Source organism: Podarcis erhardii (genome assembly GCF_964252035.2).
Source record: "Podarcis erhardii genome assembly, chromosome: 12".
In the NCBI taxonomy this organism is placed as follows: Eukaryota; Metazoa; Chordata; class Lepidosauria; order Squamata; family Lacertidae; genus Podarcis; species Podarcis erhardii.
The window spans coordinates 52,088,410-52,113,460 of record NC_138513.1 but is presented as its reverse complement, the minus strand read 5'-3'; the positions used below and the strand labels follow the sequence as shown (position 1 = coordinate 52,113,460).

At 48.7% G+C, this 25,051-nt stretch overlaps 1 protein-coding gene across 1 annotated transcript; it reads left to right on the top strand.

Annotated features, from left to right (window-relative positions):
- Nucleotides 1–8,252: 8,252 nt before the first annotated feature.
- On the top strand, nt 8,253–18,341 carry LOC309352966 (endosome-associated-trafficking regulator 1-like; the record flags this gene model as incomplete). Its single annotated transcript, XM_081881789.1, has 8 exons — nt 8,253–8,313; nt 9,211–9,374; nt 9,969–10,340; nt 11,689–11,762; nt 12,811–12,922; nt 13,559–13,621; nt 14,476–14,615; nt 17,126–18,341. 8 exons carry the CDS (start codon nt 8,253–8,255, stop codon nt 17,217–17,219), a joined length of 1,080 nt encoding a protein of 359 aa, XP_081737915.1. The 3' UTR covers nt 17,220–18,341.
- Nucleotides 18,342–25,051: the final 6,710 nt, after the last annotated feature.

Here is a 25,051-nt window from a genome sequence, read left to right as displayed (position 1 = left end):
CTTTTAGCGGTATGTAGCAGCTTATCGGCTTAGCGGATAAGCAGATAATCATAGAATCATAGAGTCATAGAGTTGGAAGAGACCACAAGGGCCATCGAGTCCAACCCCAAGCAGCTTAGCGGCTTAGAAAAAGAGGGGGAAAGGGGAAAAAAGTCGGAAAAACTCGCAAGACATTTTCGTCTTGCGAAGCAAGCCCATAGGAAATTCGTTTTGCGAAGCACCTCCAAAACGGAAAACCCTTTCGTCTAGCGGGTTTTCCATCTTGCGAGGCATTCGTCTTGCGGGGCACCACTGTAATTGGGTTACTAAAACATAATCTGTCATAGCAAACTGTCCTAAATAATATAGTGTCATGAGTTCTGTGGTACCAGACACCTATAATTCCTGGGTCCAGTAAGTGTTAAACTCTAAGGAGGACCAACCTTCTGGTGTGGGAATCACCCACGGTGATGAGCCACTAAGAAAACAAAAGAAAGGGGGTGGCCCATTAAGAAGCTAAGGTGAGGGAGCTCCAGACAACAGATGGTAGGGGCACCTCCTCCATCTCTTAGATAGTGAGAAGGCAAAAGCCAGAGAGTTGGCTGTCATGTGACCTGGGGAGAAGCTTGCAAGCTGGAAAAGGCAGAGAGATAGCCCAACGTTTGATTTGTGTTTGAATCCAAGGCTACAGCTATGGGGGAAACTAGACCATCTCGGGGTGTTCATGCTGTGAACCCCTTCATTGTAGGCTCAGGTTGTATATATGTGTAAATAAGCCATATAGTTTAAAGACATCACAGTCTCGGCTGTGCCTCATTCCCGAAAGGAAATACGAACCCTGGGGACACGCCTGGAACCTCTGGAATCTCCCACCACTCAGAGATTGGGGTGGCGGCCAACAATGCTGTGTTCATGAATCTGGAGCCTTTTTCTGCATTTCAAAAAAAGTTGACCCCTTTATCACTTAGAGAATGTTAATATAGGCTTTATACACCAAAATATACTATAGTACCCATTATTTGCATGTGTCAACAGATGCATTATACACACAAGCCTGCAAGGGCAATTAATCAATTTCCCAACCATTCCTGCCTCAGAGGCCTGGGAACTGTCACTTTAAACAAACGTGAACTACATTTGTGGAGTTTAAATAGCAAGTCACATTTATTTTGGGTCTTTTGCAACATGGTCACTCTGCAAAATTTAACATCCATTAAATGGCCTCTGTGTTTGAGTGAATAGGCTCAACTTAAGGAAGGAACCTTTATAGCTGGCTCTTCTCCAGGCCTTGAGGCTTGAGGCTGCATTCCTATGATTCGTTGTGCATGAGCCCTTTTTTGCTGCAAGTAGGTAAGCCTCTGTTAGAACACGGGGCTGCAAATCAATGTCCTTTTCATATTACTCTTGCCCTGCTTTCTTAACCTGTTACAGTTCAAAAGCCAGAAAGCTTGTGCCTCATTCCTGCTATATATCATGCCATTAATTTCCTGTTGATTGACAAATATGCTACGAGTGTTTACTAGTGGTCCTCCCCTAATCATCATGTTCATTCAGCACTTCCTGGCAGGCCAGACATCTGCCCATGGGTCAGCTAAACTCCGCCATGCAAGACGCAGCTAAAGGAGGATAAAAATAGTAGTACCACTTTGGGGAAATGGTTAGAAGAGGGAAGGGGGAAGCCAGTCACTAGCTTAACTTCCTAAAGAATACCTCGGTTGTCGAACATAATCCATTCCGAAAGACTGTTTGACTTCCAAAACGTATGACAACCGAGGCGCTATTGCTGGTCGGCAAAATCCATTGAAAAAATGGAGAAATGCGCCTCGGAAGCCATTCAATTTCTGAGGCACGTTCGAAAACGGAAGCATTCACTTCCGGGTTGTCAGCATTTGAAAGCTGAAGTGTTCGACTTCCGAAGCATTTGACAACTGAGGTTCCACTGTAAAGTGCTTAAGTTGAAGACTCTGCAGAAAATCAAAGGTGCAAAAATCAAAGGACGGCAAATATTGATTTTAAATTGCAAGCATAGAGCTGTTTTACACTTGGTGCTTCATTCAATAAAAACAAAGTGTGAAGGCAAAATGTGGGTAAAGGTAAAAAGTCGAATTTCACTATGTGGTGTGGCACTCATCTCCCTTCATGTCGAGGGAGCTGGCGTCATTCACAGACAGCTTTCCAGGTCATGTGGCCAGCAGGACTAAACTGCTACCGGAACACAGAGGGATGTGATGGAAACCAGAGCACACAGAAAGGCCGTTGACCTTCCTGCTGCAGCTGTACCTATTTATCTACTTGCACTGGTGTGCTTTCGAACTGCTAGGTTGACAGGAGCTGGGGCAGAGCAACGGGAGCTCACCCTGTCACGCGGATTCGAACCACCGATCAGCAAGAGGCTCAGTGGTTTAGACCACAGCACAACCTGTATCCCTGAAAAATGTGGAGCACACACTGGGGCTCTCAATCAGCCACCTCCAATGTCTGCTGCATGTTTAAAGACTGTGCCCACTCTTCATGTTTTCCACATTTGCTGCTGGGTACCATGGCCAGACATGGACATAATGCTGGAATTCTGGAAGCTAAGACCCAGATGGGGGACACAGGGCTCACTAGCAGTACATGTGAAAAAGATCTAGGAGTCTTAGTGGACCACAAGCTGAACATGAGTCCACAATGTGAAGCAGCAGCAAAAAAGGCTAATGCTCTTCTAGGCTGCATCAACAGAAGTCTAGTATCCAGATCAAGGGAAGTCATAGTACCACTCTATTCTGCATTGGTCAGACCACACCTGGAGTCCTGTGTCCGATTCTGGGCACCACAATTTAAGAAGGGTGTTGACAAGGTGGAACGTTTGCAGAGGAGGGCAACCAAGATGATCAAGCAAACCAAGCCTTATGAGGAACAGTTGAAGGAGCTGGGTATGTTTAGCCTGGAAAAGAGGAGGCTGAGAGGAGATATGATCAGGGCTGTAGCTAGGGGGTGGTGAGGTGGGCCCCTGCCAAGGGTGCAGGCGAGGGTGGGTGCAAAATCAGCTTTAAAATATGTCCATAAATAAAAATATTGATTGCCTCATAAGGAAAGGTTTCCAATAGAGGGTGAATTGAAGGGGGGGTTGGAGAAGAGGCAGAAAGAAGAGCTAATTTGTAAGTGGCTAGCGGGCACAATCTGGACAATTCTGCTGGGGTGCAAGATCCCCTAGCTATGGCTCTGGATATGATAGCCATTTTCAGATAGGGCTGTCACATGGAAGAGCAAACAAGCTTGTTTTCTCCTTCTTGTTTTCCAGGAATGAGTGCCACCATTTTGTTGAGAGTCAGAGTTTGTAGCTGCAAGGGATGGTAAGGGAAATGCTATCTTATTAATAGATGTTCTGCCTGTGTGGTATTATTTGCAGCCAGTGTCCTTCTACTATGCTGAGCAATCAATTTGAAAGGGAATCCCCAGTGGTAGGATATGCCTTTGTCATGAAGTACAGTAACTCACAACTTTAATTTGTGTGCATTCAGCTTTATGCAGTTGGGGAATTAAGGGGGAGGGGACATTAGCAATCCTAATGTGTTTTGACTACACACGATTTTGGCTTTAGACACGATCCCCAAAACGTAGCCCCCGTGCGCACTGAGAGTCGCCTGTACTGGAGTGAAGGGATGAAGCAAGGAATGTCTCTGAAGCAGGTCCATGCTGATGTCTTGGAAGACTGAGATGATATTATTTCCACTAGTTAGGTCTTTGATATTTTGCAGAGCTTTATATATGGTGTCTCTCATGGGAGCCAGGGTGTTGCAGTGGTTAGTGTGTTAGACTAGGACCCATGAGACTAGGGTTCAAATCCTCAACTGGCCACAGAGCTCACTGGGTGGCCTTGGGCCAGTCACTGCCTCACCGCCTGACCTACCACCACACCCAGGGTTGTTGTGAGGATAAAAATGGGCAGTGGAGAACCATGTCGCCCACCTTGAGCTCTTTGAAGGAAACGTGGGATATAAATGTCACATAACGTAATGTGTAAGTTCTCTTGAAACTTGCGATGGTGTCTCTGGGTGAGACACTGTGTGGGGTGAGAGTGCCGTGTGGGGATCCTGTAGGATCTCTTGATGTGTGACAGGTTTAGCGTTATGCCTATGGGTAGGTTATTAAGCCACATTATGAGATAAGATTTGAGCTCTGACCCTTCCTGTTTTTCCTCCAGGCCACAGATGTGGAAGTTCTGCCTCCACCAGCTGGTTCCTCAATCCTAAGCTTGAGGTTCATTGCTGTTGTCTTTAGTTTGTCTATTTTATTTTGGTTGCGGAGGCCTAGTTTATGCACAGTATGATTGGTATGTGGAATGTCTGAATTTAGCTGACAGCATTTTGATTTAGGACCCCAGCAATTCAAGGGATATAGCCCAGTTTCTGTAGATTGGTTCACGTCAGGCTTTCACGCTCACCTATTGATTGTTCACCACCTATTTCACCGTGACACTGAGCCAAACCAAGACAGGCCTCTGAATTTTAACTTGACAGCAGGGTCCCGTTCACTGACACGGCTGACAAAAATACCTTTGTGCATATGGCAGCTTCCTCTCTTTCTGGTCTGGTCTAGGAAGAGCTGCAGTAGGTCCTCCTTGGACTGGACCCCAAAGGAGTGGATGTACAACCACACATACACGAGAGTCAGCTCAGGCTCAAATCTGAGGGGCAAACCAAATGCTTGGATCCTTTGCAGTCAGTACCCCTGTGGCTTCTGTTTATCCTGTTCCTGACTGCCATGTCCTTCTTCTGGAGCATAAATGTGCACTAACTTTGAAAGCTGCATGGAGACACGGTCGGATCAAGAGCTTGGTGCTGTAGGAGGCCTCAAATATTTCTGCATAGGGTTGCTTGTAACTAATGCATAACAAAGGAAAAGGGATGCCTTTGGAACTTGTTACTGCAAACAAATTCTTGGCATAAGAATTCTTGCAAGGTTGGCTAAAGCCGATAGGATGTAATGCCTCATTCTTTAGAAATGGCAAGGCTAAATTCCATCTCTACTGTGTGCTTAAACAGAATGAAAAGTCCTATAATACAGGCTTTCCTGCGAAGAATTTGCCTAAGCAGGGAGATCCTCTGCTCCTCTGCTAGGTTTTTTGCCTGTTCCTCTCAAGCAAAATTGCTTTTCAAAAAAGTGGTCTTTAACAGATCTTTGCAACCCTGAAATAATCTGTAATGCAGGAATAACAACTAAAGAATCCCTAGCAGATGGCCATCCAATCTGTTTATAAACTTCCAGAGAAGCAGAGTCCGCCACCCTTCCAGGGAGTCCCTTCCACTGTCAAACAGCTCTTACCCTCAGAACTTTCTTCCTGATGTTGAGTTGCAATTTCCTATCTTGTAACTGGAATCCATTGGTATGGGTCCTACCTGTCAGGGAGCCAGTCAGCCAGAAATCCACAGAGTATGTGAAGTTAACTCTTTATTAACAGAAACCAGGCCAGCTCAGGGGAGCCAGGCCTAATGAGCACAGCAACCCTTCTCATAGGTCTTGCCTCTATTAGGCAGTTGTGGAGGCTGAAGGTCCCCGCCTTCCACAGCTGCCAAAATTCCCTCTGCCACCAGGTCCTTTCCAAGCAATCTGAGACTATGCCAGCACACCTGTCTCTGCTCCTCCCTCTTCATCTCTCTTCTCATCTTGGGAGACCAGCAGGGAGGGGAACTGGTCACAGGAGACACCCTGGCTTCTTCACCAGTCTGACTCATCTCTGCCTCTTGGCCTCTCTCCTCTCTTGCTTCAGTTTCTGATACTGACTCTGGACTTCTCTCTGCAACAGACACTTCCTGCTCACTAAGACCCGTTACCTCTTCAGCTTCTGCCAACTCCTCTTCTCAGTCTTCTCCCTCTTTTCACCCATCGTGGTCCCACCACCAATGTGCAAGCTCTAAGCCTTCTTCCCTCGGGAATTCCCCAAAGGGTGCCTCCCACCATTCCTCTGTGTCCAGCAAGTCTTCATGCAACGCCCTGGGAGATGCAAGCCTGGCCTCCGGGGGGGCGGGGGGGGGGGCTGTGCAAGCTTTCCTGCTTGGATTGTAACTTCAGTAAAGAGAGGCTCAGCCAGCTACCTTCTCAGGTGCCCAATGCAAGAAACATGAATGCCATCTAGGAAAAATGGCCTCTTCTAGCGTCATTGCTGCCTTTCATGCTGGGGCCCATTTGGATACTCTTCCCTAGTGAGAAGTGGGCAAGTTTGCTCTGCTCGCATCCACATCAGTCAGGGCAACATTATCGTCAGGCTTCCACGCTCACCTCCCAAACTAGGAGTGCCCTCTTTTTCCAGGACACACCCTCTTTTTCAGGGGTAAAATTTGATACAAATTGCACTTATTTGCTTTGAATGGCTGTCATAGCATCCTCTTCTTTGCTCTTCAAAATATGGCAACACTAGACATCTTCCTTCGCTTGTGAAACGGATATTCTTTTCTATGCCACAAAATTATTTGTCCTTAATCCTGATTAGAGAAGAATGACCGCTTATGCTCATGGACAAAGCATAAATTTAAAGCTTCTGGCTTCTGTGAGACTCCTGGGAACCGTAGTTTGACTATTAGAGCAAACTACAGTTCCCTTGAGCAAACTACAGTTGCAGGGAGTCTTTGGCAGCCATGTGCTTTAAATAAATGGTGCATATGCAACCTCTGTCTACATCTGGGATGGGAAAAACCTGATGCTGCTGGACTCTGGTCCTCATCCTTTGCCATTGGCCATGTGGGTTGGAGGCGATGGCTGTCCATCCCTGGTCTACCTGGTTATTTTGCAGACTGTCCCAGGCTGGAGGTCTTTGAGGACAGAATCATTGGCCAGAGAAAACTTGTATTTTTCTTTTTGTATGGAAGTAGGGAGAAGGCAATAACCAATGAGGATGATACTCATCTGTGCGCCCACTACTAACCTGTTTATTTATTTATTTAATATTATTTATTGCATTTGTATACTGCGCTTCATCTGAAGATCTCAGGCCGGTTCCCAGGATAAAAATACGGAATGAAACCCGGCGCGGCTGGTTTTTGAACTGCCTTGAGTCACAGCTTTTATTTCCCGACTGCTGGCTGTGTCTCTCTCTGCGAGTCCCTCTTTCCCCTCGGCGGCGCCGGCCAGCCTCCAGCTCCGCGGACCGCGCCGTCCTTGGCGCTCATTGGCGCTCATCGGCCTGAGGCGCGGAGGAGGGCGGGGCGCGCTCGGTCCGTTGCCGGGCAGCCGAGCGGCCCTGTCTCCGCGACGTGGCTGCGCCGGGAGCGTCCCTCCGTGCGCGGGGCTGCCGCCTTCCCGGCCTCCGGGGCGAGTCGGAGCGTCGCCGGGAAGGGCGCGGCCAGGCGAGGGGGTCATGGCCCCGGTTGCCCCGGAAGGGCTCCCTAGGGGCCTCGTGCAGCGAGAGGAGCTCCTAGAAGGGTCCCAAGCCCCTGCCAGGCAGGCAGAGGCGGCGCCCCCTGCAGCCTGGCGGCGGCCTTGGCTTTCCCTGAGGGTTGCAGGCACAGAGTAATGAATAAGAAATAAGAATAATCTTTTTATTTAAACCTCGCCCATCTGACTGGGCTTCCACCACCACGCAGGGTGGCTTCCAGCAAAATAATAAAATGTCAGGCGTTAAAAACTTCCCTGAACAGGGCTGCCTTCAGATGTCTTCTAAAAGTCGCCTGGTTCTGATGGGAGGGCGCCACCCCCGAGAAGGCCCCCTGCCTGGTTCCCTTCAGTAAAGTGGTACCTCAGGTTAATAAATGAATTCATTCTGGAGGTCTGTTCTTAACCTGAAACTGTTCTTAACCTGAGGTACCACTGTAGCTAATGGGGCCTCCCGCTGCCACCGCACGATTTCTGTTCTCATCCTGAAGCAAAGTTCTTAACCCGAGGTACTATTGCTAGGTTAGCGGAGGCTGTAACCTGAAGCGTACGTAACCTGAGGTACCACTGTACACTGAATGGACTTATCTTAATAATAATAGTTTATTCTTATATCATATCTGAAGGCAGCCCTGTTTAGGGAAGCTGATCCTGTTTCCGCTGCTCCTTGCCGGGCCCTTCCAGCTCCACGCGGCCTTTCCCGGAGGACGCCGCACCTTCCCCCTGGCTTGCCGGGCTTGAAAGCCCCTTGCCTCCGCAGTCCTTCCTGCCACCCGGAGCAAACTACCGTTCCCAGGAGCGGGGCGGGCGGGCTGGAGGCGCGTCCTCCAGAGAAAGCGCCGCATAGTGCCGGAGGTTGGGGCTTCTTGGCTCTGCCTCCCGCCCGGAAGCGCCTCCTCGGCGGGCTCCCTCGGCGCGGCTCCATGGCGGGGCCCGGCGAAGCCTCCTTCGGGCGCCAGCAGCCAGCCCGGGCGGGCCCCGCGGGTAGGACGCCGAGCGGGGGCGGAGGGTCAGGAGCCGAGCTCGCAGGGCGGGGCTCCTGAGCGCGTGCAGAGCGCCTCCCTTGGAAGCGGCTCCGCAGTAGCTGCCCGGAGCGCTGCCTCGGCAAGAACAAGGGGGGGCTTGGTTGTCAAAAGCGCTGGAAAGGAAAGTGGCAGCCGAGGCTCCTGCGAGAGAGCGGGGAGGAGGAGGAGGAGGAAGTCCCCCTGGGACTAGTCCTTTGCTTTTGACTGCTTTTGTATTCCCAGGGAGTTAAAAGGGGCATTATTTTCGTTATTAACTAATTAAATTAGTACAGCACCCTTCTTCCCAAACCCCAGGGCGGTTCTCCCCACTGAACCCCCACAACAGCAGCCCTGTGAGGTAGGGGAGGCTCCCCAGGCCATGCCCCTTGGGGACTCCACCAAAATCTCTCTCCGGGCCGAGCCCGAAGCTCTGACTCATGGGTAGGCAACCTAAGGCCCAGGGGCCAGGTCCGGCCCAATCGCCTTCTCAATCCAGCCCGCAGACACAACCATCAGTCTGTTTTTACAAGAGTAGAATGTGTGCTTTTATTTAAAATGCATCTCTGGGTTATTTGTGGGGCATAGGAATTCGTTCATCCCCTCCCCCCAAAAAATAGGTCTGAGGGACAGTGGACTGGGCCCTGCTCAAAAAGTTTGCTGACCCTTGCTCTAACTACTAGGCGTCTCTCCTGTTTTTTCCAGGGGGAGCCATAAAAGTCGCCCCTTATCATAGTCAAGGCAGGTGTGTGTTTGCAGCTGCAAGCAAAATGAGCATCCCTGGGGTGGGGCTGGGCATTCCCCCCCCCCCCAGTCCCAGATCTTCCCTCTTATTCCTTCCCCTGTTGGTAAGGCTTCCTTCCTTGGCTTCCTCCTCCAGTTGGATCTACCATTGCACCTGAGGAGGAAGAGGCCAACCCCTTCTCCTTCAAGGAGTTTGTGCGGAGCAAGAACCAGTATTTGGCAGCCCCTGTCCTGGAGGAAGCAAAGGGGCTGAGCGGCGTTGCGCTGGCCTCCTCGGGGTCAAGCACCAGCAGCCCCAAGGTAAGGCCTGGGGGGCAAAGCGGGCGATGGGGGGCACCAGAAATCAAGGGGGCGAGTGGCTGAGTCCCCCCCCCAGAGGAACCTCCCACACCTCCCCGCACTCACAGGCCTCCCTCTTTCCTGCACCACAGGTGGGAAGAGTAGTGGCTCTGCAGAGAGAAGGCTACTGGTGGAGGAAAGGGGGGGGGCGGGAGGAGAGACCTGCCCCAGGTGCCAAGGGGCTGCGCGGTGAGAGGGGGCGCTGCTGTCCTGCATGGCTCCTCCTTTCCCCCCTCCTCCTTCAGCGGTGGGAAAGCTGTGCCTGTGCTGCCTGCACCCCCTCAGGCTCAGGCAGGCCCTTACAGCCCCCTCTGGGAGGCAAAGGCAGGGGAGAGGGGAGTGTGACTGGCTGACACACACACACACACACACACACACACACACACACACACACAGTGTTTGGGAGCTGCAGCGGAGCCGCTTCTCTGGGCTGCTCTTAAGCAACTACAGTCAGGTATCCATGGGTTTCTTTTCCTGAGTGATGGGCTGCGTTTTTGAAGTATCCTAAGGCTCTTCCTTAGCCTAAGAACAGATTTTCCCCCTTTGACATTTTAGGATTCCTCCAGGTTCTCACTCCTCCTGGACGACAGCACCTCGTCCCCTGGGTCTTTGGATGTGGCCTTCCACAAGCTGTTTCCCCCGAACCCAATGGCAACTAACTCCTCACTGGAGGATGAAGACGAGGACAGCGAATGGAGCAGCACCTACCAGCCATCAGCTGTTGAAGAGGCCTACCTGGGCAGGATGCCCAGCACCTCCTTGGACAGCACCCGTGGCTCTCTCTGCTGCAATCCCTCTGACCTGTCTGAGCTCCAGAGGTTTACTCCATGGAAGCTGGGGGCCAAGGAGGACCAGAGCTGGCCTGTGGATGGAGCTGCCGGGGGGGACAGCTTTTATCTGCCTCCTTGCCAGCCGACTTACGAAGAAGTGAGGAAGATGGGAATCTGAATTGTAGGCTGCTTGGGTCTTTTCCTAATGCTCCTCCTTCCACGTCTCCTGAATGAGCTGGGAGGCCAGGATTGCTCCCTGGCAAATGGGTCTGCTTCGAGGTTCTCAAGTCCCAGGCCGGGCAAGGGAAGGAAGTGTTCTGTAGCCCTTCTTAATTCCTGCCACCCAATTTATTTTTGCTGCTGCCCCTGTTGGAGGCAGTAATGCTTCTGAGCTCTTGCTCCAGTCCTGTTTTGGGGCTTCTCGTTGCGGCATCTTGGTTGGCCACTGTGAGGACAGGAGGCGGGACCAGATGGGCTCCCTTTGGGCCAATCCAGCTTAGCTCTCCATATGAACATTTAGTGCAGGCATAGGCAAACTCGACCCTCCAGATGTTTTGGGACTACAACTCCCATCACCCCTAGCTAACAGGACCAGTGGTCAGGGATGATGGGACTTGTAGTCTCAAAACATCTGGAGGGCTGAGTTTGCCTATGCCTGGTTTAGTGGGATAGCAGGAGCCTCCCTGCCCAGGGGCACTCTACCCCGGAATGCCAGCTGGTGGGAGCACAGCTGAAGAGTTGCTGTTGCACTCAGGCCCCACTTGTGGGCTTTCCATTGGGGCCTCTGTGTAGGCTGGACCATATGGGCCCCCAGGGGCCTGTGTTCACCTCAGGCTTTTCGGGAGGAGCAGTATCTCCCCCCCCCCTATTAATTTTTTGTTTTATTCATATGCCTCTTGAATGTAAAAAATCTTATGAGTAGCTTACAATAAACATTAAAATTATTAACAAGACTGTTGTAAACTAGTATTTAAAAACATCAGGAGGTTATTATAATTAACAGTGAGAGTTGTTCCACTCCCCACTTCCCCCAAATCACACACACTTTTGAAACTCACCCCAGGGACTGCTCAAAGGCTACTTGGAGGCCCTGTACTGGTGTGGATCCCAGCCAGGAACCTGGTTGTGGAGAGATGGGGTTTTGGTGTCTTAAAATAGGCTTGCCATACATCAGGAAAATTCCTGATATGTCTTGGTTTGTTTGAAATATGGCTACCCTAAAGGCACCTTCAACATCCTGACTTCATACTGGCCCTCTGGGCTCCATGAACTCTGGATTCTTCCTCGGTTCCTTTCCCCCCCCAATAATTCAAAATCCCTTTAATTTTGCAGACAGAGCAAACAGAGTCAAACCTGGGTCCTTGACCAAAAATTTGGATATTCATGTTTTTCTTTATCCCAAAATACACATTGTCTTAATCGAGTTTCATCCAAACAACTTTGCTACTGATATACGAGGCAAACATTTGTTCAATTAGGTATTTCTTTTGCTCTTCCTTTTGCAGTTAAAAGAAGAAAATTCCAAGTTTAGGAGTAAGATCAGCCATCTTCAAGCAGTTTCTGAGTGTCAGGCAGAGAGGTACACATACTGTGTTTCTCGCAAAAAAATTCCTCCAACATAGCTAAATAACAAGCCCTTAAAAAAGCACACCAAACCAAACCTCGAAAAGTATTTTTGTTATGACTTCAACAGTGAATCAGTCACTTGGATTCATTGATTAAGAATGCCTTTAAGTCATCTTAAAACGTGTTCCCAATCAATTGAGCAGCACATATAGTATTATTTTTAATATAAGTCCTTAATATTTGCACCTGCAATTTTTTTGAATCTCTTGAAGAGTCATTTTCTCTTGCCTTGAATGGGCCTGCGGGGGGAGAGTCATCTCTTCTGAGATGATGGCTTTCACACTTGCAAAGTATTGCTATGCTCTTGCAAATTTACAGTGGTGCCTCGCAAGACGAAAATAATCCGTTCCGCAAGTCTCTTCGTCTAGCGGTTTTTTCATCTTGCGAAGCATCCCTATTAGCGGATTAGCGCTATTAGCGGCTAAGCAGCTATTAGCAGCTTAGAAAAGGGGGGGGGGACTTGCAAGACGTTTTTGTCTTGCGAAGCAAGCCCATAGGGAAATTCGTCTTGCGAAGCGCCTCGGAAAACGGAAAACCCTTTCGTCTAGCGGGTTTTTCGTCTTGCGAGGCATTCGTCTTGCAGGGCACCACTGTATACTAATTGAATTGGTCCTTTATCAGCTAAGGTGATTACTAAAATGGCCAATCCCACTGGGAGGCAGTGAGATGGGGGGGGGGCGCTAAGAGGCAAGGAGGAGGCAGCAAATCTGTTTTGTTTAAAAGCTTCAATTGTTAATTTGTTTTAAATAGTTTTAATTTGATTTTGAATGAAGGTGCAGTAAATTGTTACTGTTTTGAACTTTTTTTGTGCTGTTACCTTAGTGCGCTGTGCAAACCACTATTCTGAATGATCCTGTTTATAGGGTAGGGGGCACCGAGGGGGGAGGAATATATGGAAGCAAGGAGGTGGTGGCCCCCAAAAGTTTGGGAATTGCTGAGCTAGGGAGCCCCCCCCCCCCAAGGCAATGCTTGATTCCCTGCTGTTGCCTTTTGTAAACTAGAATCAAGCAGCTGGAAAGGACCCTGGAGGAGAGTCGGCGGAAAGAGGAGAAGGAGACGCGGGACTTGGAGGCGATGGTGCAGCAGGTGGAGGAGAACCTTGAGCTGATGGCGGTGAGTCTGGCCTGCCAGGGGAGGAAGACCGTGGCCCTCCCAGCCCTGGGATGGCTCTGTAATGGGCACTCTTCCCTGTGTCTCAACTGCTGAATAATACACCTGGTTTGTAGGGGACAGTGGTCTCTGTTATCCTCAATTTGTTTCTGAGATCTCAGATGGAAGCAGATCTCTCTACCTGCCCCCCTCGCTTGACCCATCTCTTGGTGGTGGTGGGGCAATGGGCAGCTCCTCCCAGCAGCTCGTGGAGAGGCTGCCAGCCCCAAAGACCCTCCACAGGCCACCCCCGAATCAGCCTTACTTCCTGCCCCCTTGAGGGCTTCTGCCAGCCTGGACGGAGTCCTTGAGAGAAGGCTGCCTTCTGAGGGCCTGGAGAAAGATGCCAACTGCACAAAAGGTCAACTTTATCTCAGCTGCTCTGCACTCTTTCCTCTGGCCCTGCGTGTGGCCCCTGGAAAGCTGTGCGAAACGGGAATGTGATCCATCTGTAATGGAAGCTGACTCATAACAGCGAGCAGGTGGGGGAATTCTGCTCCTAGACTCTGGTGGGACGCTGCTCCCCCCCCCCCCCCCCGTGGAAAGCCCACAAGGAGGGCATGTGGCTCCGGTGACCAGCCCTGCTCTTCTCTATTCCAGAAACGGGCCATGAAGGCTGAAACCAGCACTGTGAAGCTGAAGCAGCACAACAGCCTCCTCCAGGTACGGCCTGGGCGCCTCCTCCGTTGGGTCTTCTTTTCTTCTTTTTAAAAGCCAAACATTTGTGTTTCTGAGCACCTGCTAAGGCAAAGCTGAGGAGGGTGGAGAGTTAAACTGGGGGACTCTCCTGCAGGAGGCCATGAGGGTCACCCACCTGGAGGGCTCCAAAAGAGGATTAGACTGATTCAGGGAGGAGGGGAGGACTAAGCTGGCTCCTAGCCAGGATGGCAGAGGCAGCTTCTGAATCCCAGTTGCTGGAAAGGGTGAGAGGGGAAAGTTGGCTCTTGCTTGTGGGTTTCCCATCATGAGCATTTGGTTGGCCCCTGTGAGAACAGGATGAGGAACCAGACGGGCCTCTGGCCTGACCCAGCCCCCAGGCGCTTCTCCTGTTCTGTTTATGAGGCTGAGGAGACGTTGCAGGTTGAAGGCGAGACATGGTTGAACTCCTTTGCCAGGAAACTTGCCCAGACCACGTGTTGTGTGTGTGGCTAGCTACACGCCATAAATTCAAAGCACCTGGCTTCTCCCAAAGAATCCTGGGAAACGTAGTTTAAGGGTGCTGGGGGTTATAGTTCTTTGGGGTTAACTACAGTTCCCAGGATGCTTTGGGGGAAGCCTAGGGCTTTAAATACACGTTTTGGCAGAAAAAGCAGGGTGAAAAATGCTTTTTTAAAAAAATAAAATAAACCTGCTTAGCAGACTTGCATTGTTTGCAATAACGTTCTCAACTAATCTTGCTTGCTGGCATCTCCAGGATCCTTTGAGCTAGCTCCTCTGTGCTTTTTATCCACATGTCTCTGTAACTGGGGGTGGTGAGCCACTGATGTATCCCCCCCCTCCTGTTTTTTACCTTAAAGGTTCAGGTGGAGAACTACAGGTTAGAAAATGAAGCCTTGAAATCTAGCCACTCGGCTAACCTGGCCATAGTGCAGCAAAATGCCAGTGCTGCCTTGCAGAATCTTCTCGCTGTCATCACAAAGTCCCAACCATCCATCAGGTACATTTCAACATCCAGCATCTGTAGATTAAAATCTACACGAACCCCAGTCAACTTGCAACTCAACGAGAGATGGATGAGCCATCTTGTGTGATGTAAACAAATGAGTTAAATGACGCAGTCCAGGACTTGAGTTAGCACACACACACACACGCTCTGAGATAAGGTGCCAGGCAACATAGCAACATCAGCGGTCAGTGGTATGACTTGCAGAGACAAGGATAACAGTCTCTAGGGCATTGCTTCTGTCTTCTCCTTGTCCGGTCCTGTTTGACTGAGTCTGTGAGGATGGGTTTTACTCAGTAACATTAGCTAACATAGAATCATAGAATTGGAAGGGACCCTGAGGATCATCTAGTCCAACCCTCTGCAATGCAGGAGTATGCAGCTGTCCCATGCAGGGAGGGAACCTGCAACTTTGGCATTATCAGCACCATGTGTTAGCAGATCTCTCTGTCCACATGTATCTTTAATTCAGAGACCTAAAGAACTATATAGTACCATACTGGCCCAAATATAAGCCATACCCATAAATAAGCTGCACCTTTAAAATTTAGGGGGAGGGGGGAAGGAAAAAAAGACAATACCCGAATATAAGCTGCTCCCTTAAAATTGGGTTACAGGCTGAAAATTGCTGTGGTTGATAGAATTGTAACTCTGAGCCAATTTAAGCCTTCGATCTTGCAAGCCAGCAAAAGTTACCAAACAATCACTGAAATCGCTATTCAGTTGCTACAATTCCGCAGGCACTCACACCTGTAAATGGCAAATGTAGAATAAAATCCTGTGGGTTAATTGCACAACAGTCTCAAGCTTGCAAATCGGCAATAAAAAAAAAAAGGTTCTATTTTACCATATGTCTGTTTCAGCAGTGATATTGTAAAAGCCAGTTTTTGTAAGGTAACGAATTTAAGCCACACTTTAACTTTTCACAGTCGGAATTTGAAAAAAAAAGTGTGGCTTATATTCGGGCCAATACAGTAAGTAGTGTTTAGATTCGTCTTGCGTGTGGAGACAAGAAACACTTGGTTCCTCTGAACTGTATGGGAGAGGAGTTTTCCCCATAGCCGAGGCATCTCTGAAGACTCTGCTGGGCCTCCAGCACACAGCGAGAGATGTGATGAACTCCAGCCGACTTCCACAAGCCCCCAACAAGCCGCTTCCTTGAAGACCCTGAAACTTCAAAGCAGCAGTCCTGTGTTAAAAATGGGAACAGGGTAGAAACGTAGGAAGCTGCCTTCTACAGAGTCAGAACCATTGGTCCATCTAACTTCGTATTGTCTACACTGACTGGCATCAGCTCTCCAGGGTTTTAGGCAGGGGGTCTCCCGCAGATTCCATTGGAAATGGAACCCAGGACCTTCTGCGTGTGGAGCTACAACCCTTCCCCTGAAAACGAAGCATGGTTTCAGTCCTCAGCCCTTGCCATCAAGACAAACTTGGGAAGGGCTGTAGCTCATTGGGCAGAGGGCTAGTTTTGCAGGCAGACTCTCCCAAGTTCTGCCTCTGGCATTTTCCGGCCTCCTGTGTGAAATCCCGCAGAGCCACGGATGTTCAGTGTGGACAAGTCCGAGTTGGGTGGAAACAGGGAGCCCAGCATTTTAAGTCCCGTTTGTGTCACTAGGGGAGTATTGTGTTTTTTTAATGATCTGTCTGCAACCGGTTTGACATGCCAAAGCCTTGTAAGTACTTGCCCAGCTTTGAGGAGGAGGCGGGGGGGGGGCTGGGACCCTGGCAGAGCCCCCCCCCCAAGCCCTGCACTTCCCTTACCATTCAGGATGGAAGTTACCTGTATCTGTAACCGAAAGAGATGGAAGTAATAGCTTGGGTTTCTCTTGAATTGTGTGCTAGGAATGCAGCTCAGTCTCTGCTCCACTTTATCCAGGTTCCCCAAAGTTCACTCAGATGTCCATGTCTGCGTAGGCTAGCTTCTCTTCTGAGCCAAATGCTTTCATGGCCTCCTTGAAAACCTGCCAAGGGTGCAGTTGGGGATAAGGGAGTTGCCAGTAAGCTCAGGTTCAATAGGCCCAGGGTGCCTCAGGGAGCCCCTGAACTCTTCTATCCCACCCCAGCTTGATCACCAAGATCATCTGCAGGAGGGCTGTTGGGCGTTCCTTAGTTGGTGAGGTTCATTTGACAGCAACAAGAAACTGAGCCTTTACTGTCTTTGGTCCAGTCCTGTGGTACTCTCTGCCACTGGAGATTCAGCAAGCCAACTTTTTCGATGCCAACTTTTAAATGTCTGCTGAAAACATTTTTGTTCTGCTAGGCCTCCATGAACAATTTAGAATGCATCCTCCTACAGTGTTAATGGATGTCTGTTTTTAACTTTTTTGTGGTTTTTATTGTATGGTTTTATGTTTTTATTGATGTAAACTGCTTTGATATATATCTTTATGATACAGTGGTCATACAAATATTTTTATAAATAAGTAATTCCTGGCCTAAGCAGTCACTCTCACATTCATCCCCCCCCCTTTCTTTCTAACAACCTCCTGCTTTCATTCCAGGCAGCTGCTCTCTGGCGCGAAAGAGCTGCAGCTGGTGGCTGAACTGCTGAAGTCACTGGACAAAATCTCCGAGATACCACAAGGGTCTTCCTAAACATTGTGGCACAGGACTTAAGCAAAGGCTTAATTGGGAAATGGGGTTTGAAAGGGGGGTGGAGGAAGCCCTTTTCCTGCCCAGGGGCTACAGGACCTTGTGAAGGATCATCATCGGTGGGGGCAAAGCCACCTGTGTGTCTGCACACCTGTGCCCAACACCTCCAGATGCTTTTGATGCTGAGACACATCTTCTTCCTCACTGGTCTCTGCCATCACTCTCCAGTTCCTCACTGGGTGCACCTCCTGGCTCCTCTCTCATACCTTTGCATCTGCTTTTTCAGCTCTTGCCTCCCCCCCTGCCCCCCCCCCCGTGGGCTTCTCTTGTGACTGCAGTCTGCTTGCCTTTGTCACTGAATGCATCCTTATGTTTTTCTGGCTTCTAGTTAGAGATGACTGCTCGGTAAAGACCCAGCATGAAAACACTAAAACCTTTTAGAAATTCTGTACAGGCGACTCCCCGTTTACACAGGGGTAACGTTCTGGTCCCCTGCGCGCATAAGTGAAATGTGCAAAAATGGGGGGCACCCTGCTGCGACTTCAGCTTGCAAGGAGCTCTTTCCCAGACCCTAAAGAGGACGCCCTCTGGGCTCCAGGGAGTCTTTGTCGGCTGGAGATGCATTGGGGTTTTGTAGAGGCTCTTCAGGTCTCTCCCCCATTGGGTTTTTGGTGCTACGCATATGCACAGTTGTGCATGAATTGAACACACTTAAATGGGGGGGGGGGGAGTTCCTCTATTATAAAAATTACAGCTTGCAGCATTTAAAGAAAATCCTTCCTGGCAGAAAGAGAAGCAAAGATAAAGTTACACAGCTTGTAAGCAATAGCTCAAAACATGACAATCACATAATCTGTTAAAATTGCAGGGGTTTAAAAGGCCTGGAAGAATTTTAAAAGATATATTTATATGGAAGATGCAGGGAAGGTGTCAGGCTTTGAAGAGAGGTTGGTAACCTTTTGCTTTAAAGGAGCAATGCAAGGGAGTTCCATTATCACCTTTTTATATAGCAAAAGTTTTGGATTTAACAAACGCTTCTTGAATGCCTAATTCTGAAGCTTTCCTCCTATCCTTCTAGGATTAATAATAGCATTATTTTCAAAATAAAATCAATTTATAACTGCAGAGCACTCTTTTCTTTTCCTGTTTGGTTTTGCTATAATCACACACACCCTTTCACATCTTTCAGTTAGTAGGCAGGTGAATAAATAAGTGAATAAATTATGAGTGCAGATTCTAGCCCTTCCTGGAATATCTCCCCACCCAGGAGCAGAGATCCAGGAGCAGGCTGCAAATGTTTCTCTTTGCCTTTTGGTTATATCCTCATTAATAGCTGCTGAAACCAGTGACACAAAAGCCATGTAAAAAGAAAAAAATTTAAAATCAGAGATGAGGTCTTAAAATATCTCAATTGCCTGCATGAGTTTTGTCAAATAGGAAAGCTTTTAGCAGACTGAAATTTTAAAATGGAAGCTGCCTATTGAATTGGGTCTGCAAGTCCTTAAAGGTCTAGATTTAGGGAATTTAAAAAAACCTTGCTCTTCAGCCGAAAGAGGTTCCTGTTATGAGGCTGTAATGGATCATTAACAGTAAAAAATTAAAAATGACCAGAATAAAGGCATACTAGCCATTTGAAATGGTGCTCTTGTGCTCTAGTCATGTGCTTATGTTTATGTGGTTTTCCACATTTTGCCTCTTTGTCCCTTACAATTTTGTTGAAACTTTGGAAAGGTTTATCCAATGTGGGAGACTGGAAGCTGCCTATAACAAGGCACAGGATGTTGTACCAGCAGAGAGGAGGACTCCGTGCTCAACCTTTGCACATCACCTTTGCAGATTGCTCTTTCAGAGCTCTGCCATCACCGGCGATCTCCGGCACTGAATCTGTTGGTCTCGTGTGGGGCACCAAGGAGAGCTTGGCTGGCTGGCTGGTGTACCGACCACCCAGCACACCAGCAGCCACCCTGTCAGACCTGCTGGAGGTGGTGGCAGGCTGGGCCTTGGAGTTCCCAAGCCTACTGGTTTTGGGAGACTTCAACGTCCATGCCGATGCCGCTCCCTCCTCACAGGCTCTGGACCTAGTGACTTCCATGGCAACACTAGGGCTCTCCCAGTTTGTTTTGGGCCCCACTCATCAAGCAGGCCACACGCTGGATCTGATCTTTGGGGCTGGCATAGATGTGATCATGCTCCCCCCTGTGGAAGTGCCATGGTCTGATCACTACGCTCTGAAGGCCAAGATTGACTTCCCGCTCCTCCCCTGCTCAGGTGGCGAACCTATTTGGGCTCGTCCGTGAAAACTGATGGATCCTGATAGATTCCGACAAGCCTTGCGGGACCCTGCTCCTGGCGACTCATTAGATGACCTTGTTAAGGACTGGAATAACCAGCTCTTGGCAGCCATTGATGAGATCGCGCCTAAGTGCCCTCTGCGAACCTGTCGAAACCGGGCCCCTTGGTTTACTGAGGAGCTCCGGAAAATGAAGCGGGATCTCAGACGGCTAGAGCGAGTATGGCGACGGACTCGTGACGGAGCCTCAAGAACATCTTATAGGACGCTTATGAAAGCCTATGAGATGGCTATGAAAGCTGCTAAGAAATCTTACTTTGCAGCTTCCATTGCATCCGCTAGCTCTCGCCTGGCACAACTTTTTAGAATAATTAGATCAATAACGTCCTTAGGAGGACAACCAAATTTAAGCACAAATTCGACCCACAGCTGTGAGGCATTCGCGAGCTTTTTTGCGGAGAAAGTCCTGTTGCTCCACTGTGACCTCCCTGCCAATTTAGACACAGTGACTGAACTGGAGGCCCCTCGACTGACTTCAGGTCCAGTGTTGGACCATTTCGATCGGATACGCCCTACTGATGTGGATAGATTCCTCCAAGTTGGTAGGCCCACCACCTGCCTCCTTGATCCGTGCCCGTCTTGGCTGATTAGGGAGTGTCCAGATGTTGCGCGGACCCCCCTGGTTGAAATTATCATTTTGTCCCTTGACACGGGGACATTCCCAGGGGAACTGAAGGAAGCAGTGGTGTGTCCACTCTTTTTTTAAAAAAAATAATATTTATTACTTTTAAAGCTTACAAAAAAGAAAAGGAAGAAAGAAGACAAAAGAAAGAAAGAAAAAAGAACAAAAAAGAGGAAAAACAATACAATACATAAACAATACAAAACACAACCTTAACAAATTGAACTAACACAATAAACTAAACCAAACAAAACAAAAACAATTTAACAACATACATCATACCTTTTCCATATTCTATCTTTCATTCCCTTGTATCATTGACCTCCTCTCACCTCCCTCTTTGTATTCCACTTCCATTAATTGTTTCAGCAATTCCTTTCCAACTTTCTCTATTTTCTATCATATAAATGTCTTAACATATTTTTAATCTTATTTCCATTAAAATTAGTATACTGTATTTTTCGCACCATAACACGCACCCGACCATAACACGCACATAGTTTTTAGAGGAGGAAAACAAGAAAAAAAAATATTCTAAACGAAACAGTAGATGTATGATTTTTGTGGTTCATGCTGTGGCCACAGACGTGATCTGACAGTGAATTTGGGGTAGCCCAATGCAAAAATCTTGAGGATCCATGTGGATCCGTGCTTTGTAACCATGTTTTTGCACCACTGCGGCCCCAGGCAACAGTGGGTGTGTGATTTTTTTGGTGCAAGCTGTAGCCATGGACATGCTATGTGATCTGATGGTGAATTTGGGGTGACCCAGTGCAAAAATCCTGAGGATCCATGTGGATCCGTGCTTTGTAACCACGTTTTAAGTGGGGAGGGAAGGAAAAGCACTCAAGGGACAAGGTGCACGCGTGGGGTGGGTGGAGAAGGATGCTGTTAATAATGCAGAAGAGGGGTATAAGAGAAGGCTCCTCTCCTCTCCCGCTTTGCTCCTTTAAAGGCTCTGCTTCTCTCCCTCTTCCCCAGCTCGCTGAAAAACTTTGCTGCTATTTAGCCAGCTGAGTGGGGAGGAGAAGGGACAGAGAGCCTGCTTGCGAAAAAATTTGCTGCTATTTAGTGAGCTGTTCTCTCCCTCCTCCCTGGCTCGCTGAAAAAAACAGCTCCAGACTCGTGTAAGCGGCTCCTCTCCTCTCCCGCTTTGCTCCTTTGCAGAAGCAGGCTCTCTGTCCCTCTCTCCTCCCCACTCAGCGGCTCTTCTCCTGCTTTGCTGTTTCAAAGCGAGCCACGGAGGAGGGAATGAAGGGGAACCATGGATCCTCTGCTGACTGCAGCAGATCCCCCCGCCATCCGTAGGCATTCGCTCCATAACACGCACAGACATTTCCATAATTAAAACTAGGATCCATAAAGTATTTCCGGGCATGTTTCAAAATTCCTTCAAATCTAAAGGCTCCAGAACTCCAATCGCCTCCTGACCCAAGTCCATATTCCAAAAGTCAGTTAATCCCTGCATAGAGGGATCTTTCCAACTTTCCTTTTCTAGTCCAGGCCAGGCTCCGATCTTCAAAATCTGACTTTTTCTAGTCTCAATCATAAAGGGCCTCAACTTGTAGTCCTTAATTTGCCTCAGTAAAGCTAAGGCTCCCCCTTGTATTACTTTAGGTTTGACAACAGCAACTTTTTCCTTCTCCTTTTCAGCAATTTGTCCTGTTGAAATAGATTCCTGTGCCAAATCCTGAATAATTTCTGTATTGGTGCTCACTTTTGGTTCCAAAATGTCAATTTTAGTAGTCATAGCATCCATCTTTATATGAAGCTGTTCCAACAAGTGGCTTATCTTCGAAAATGCAGTCCATAAAGCTCCTCCTGTCGGCATTCTTGAATATCCAAGGTCAATCTCTAGTTCTCACAGTTCTTATCAAGCAGCTGGAGATTTCCCAGCTCCACTCTTGTAACAGTTTCAAAAGCTCCCTCTAGAGGGGAACAGTCTCCACTTGTATCAATCTTTTCCAACACAGATCAAAAAGTAAAGATAGTTTCAATTTTCAGATACTTTTCCTCCCTTTTAAACAGAGAAGCGGACAATGGAAACAATATATTTCTCTTATTTAACTGACTGTCAACATCGGTTCTCTTCGCTGTCCATGAACTCTCCCGAAACGTCAATCACTGGGAGCCCGTTCCCAGGTTCAGAGCAGTGGTAATTTAATTTTAATCATTCTCTCCTGCAGGATACACAGTCCAAAATTTCCCCCCTCTTCTCCTGCTTCCAAGGGGGGTCTAATAATTTCAATCGATGGAAGTTTAATCCTTTACATAAGGCTTTCCGAGACCTTAACTTGTAAGCTCTTTGCTTCAGTCTATTTACAAAAAGGGAAGGCGGACTTCCTGTTTTGAACCTTCCCCGTTCGATGCCAAATTAAGATATTTAAAGATCCAATTTTCCATTTTACTCACGGGTTGTTGTTTAAAATCCAATTGTCCACAAGAAAAAGTCAGCGCTCTCCGGCAACAGCAATGCGGCTTCACTCTGTGAAAGAAGCGGTCGATTCAAAGCACCACGCCGCTCACCCCACGTCGCTCTGGATCCCCAAAACAGGGTTTCCCCGCGAGTAGGGGAGGCGCAAAAGGTGCCAGCTTCTTCCGTTCACAAGCTTCTTCCGTCTGTGATTTCAATGGGTCTCTGCCTTCGCCGTGGTGGTACAGACCCAACTTTCCACGGAGCAAGTTCCTCCCGATCGGAGGAGCTCCGCCATTGCCGGGGGCGCCAACCCGGAAGTCCCGGTATGTCCACTCTTAAAGAAAACTTCATTAGATCCCTTAGACCTATCCAATTACCGCCCAGTTTCAAATCTTCCATATCTGGGTAAGGTAATTGAGAGAGCGGTTGCTGAACAGCTTGGTAGGTTTCTGGAGGAAACATCGGCTTTAGATCCATTTCAGTCCGGTTTCCGTCCTGGTTTTGGGACCAAGACGGCTCTGGTTGCCCTAACAGACAATCTCCGTAGACAGCTGGATCGAGGCGGGTCAGGACTGCTGATCCTTTTAGATTTGTCAGCAGCCTTTGACATGGTAGATCATGATCTTCTGGACCACCGCCTCACAGACTTGGGGATACAGGGCATAGCCCGTAACTGGCTGTGCTCTTTTATCTCTGGTCGGGGCAGAGGGTGGCACTAGGGAGGGAAATGTCGTCGCACCACTCCTTGGTGTGTGGAGTGCCGCAGGGCGCAATCCTCTCCCCAAAGCTTTTTAACATCTTTATGCGCCCCCTTTCCCAGATTATCCGGAGCTTTGGGCTGGGTTGTCACCAATATGCTGATGACACTCAGCTCTATCTGCTGATGGATGGCCACACCGACTCGGCCCCGAACACACTGACCAGATGCTTGGAAGCTGTGGCTGGATGGTTTCGTGGGAGCCGATTGAAACTAAATCCTTCGAAGACAGAGGTCCTATGGCTGGGTCGGGATGGCATGGGGATGAGGGACCAACTCCCTTCTCTTGCGGGGGCCCAATTAGTGCCATTGCCTTCCGTTAAGAGTTTGGGTGTAATCCTTGACGCCTCCCTTTCCATGGAGGCGCAAGTTACAGCAACAGCCAAGGCGACATTTTTCCACCTTTGCCGCATCAAGCAGTTGGTCCCTACCTTTCCCGCCCAGACCTGGCCACAGTGATCCATGCGACGGTCATCTCCAGGCTTGACTACTGTAATTCGCTCTACGCGGGGCTGCCCTTGAAGCTGTCCCAGAAACTCCAGCGGGTACAGAATGCTGCAGCGAGGCTCCTCACGGGGTCTCTGCCATGGGAGCATATTCACCCAGTGCTTTTCAAGCTGCACTGGCTCCCGGTGGAGTACAGGGTCAGATTTAAGGTGCTGCTTTTGACCTTTAAAGCCCTTCACGGCCTAGGACCCTCGTGCCTACGGGACCGCCTCTCCCGGTATGCCCCACGGAGAGCCTCAAGGTCCATAAATAGCAACACCCTAGTGGTCCCGGGCCCTAAGGAAGTTAGATTGGCTTCAACCAGAGCCAGGGCCTTTTCAACTCTGGCTCCGGTCTGGTGGAACGCTCTGCCTCATGGGAACAGGGCCCTGCAGGATCTGATTTCTTTCCGCAGGGCCTGTAAGACAGAGTTGTTCCACCTGGCCTTTGGCTTGGAGCCAATTTGATTCCCTCCCTCTCTTTCTTTTTTCTTTTCCTTCTCCTCCTACGATGAGGCTACATTTTAATATTTTAATGTTTCAATATTTTAATGTTGTATTTTTAATTTTGTTTTTAAGTTGTAATCATTTAACTTGTTTTTATTATTGCTTGTAAGCTGCTCTGAGCCCAGCCTTGGCTGGGGAGGGCGGGGTATAAATAAAAATTATTATTATTATTATTATTATTATCAGAGAAAAGGTGGACTCTCCAAACAGGCAGATCAGTCACTAACAGGCTTTATGCTTTTTATTGCAAGGCTGAAATAATGTGCAGACATGGCGTAATAAAGTAAGCTTGCACTATTTGTAAGGCACCATGTGAAGCACCGGCCACTACAAGAAATAGGATAAACCTTGCTTGCTTGGGATTCTTAATATTTGGTGGACCAGGATGCAAAACTGCTGGGCCATGTTCAGATTTCTGGATTTAATACTGGATTACTCTTGACGATTGGGTTTTGCTGTAAAAAAACACCATTGCAAAGTACGAAAAAAAGGTCCACGAGGGTTTTCACCTTTCCAAGGCCATTTGCCTTTTTATCTGCTACTTTACCACCTGTCTCTCAAGCCTCTTGTTTGCCTCCTTCTGGCAACTCCTGCAGCCTAGCTGGTGCCCTGAAGTGTAGGTGGGTTCCCACATGGCAAGGCAGTGATAACAGCAAGAACCTTCATGGGACTACATAACTGGGAACCGGGCAAAGCAA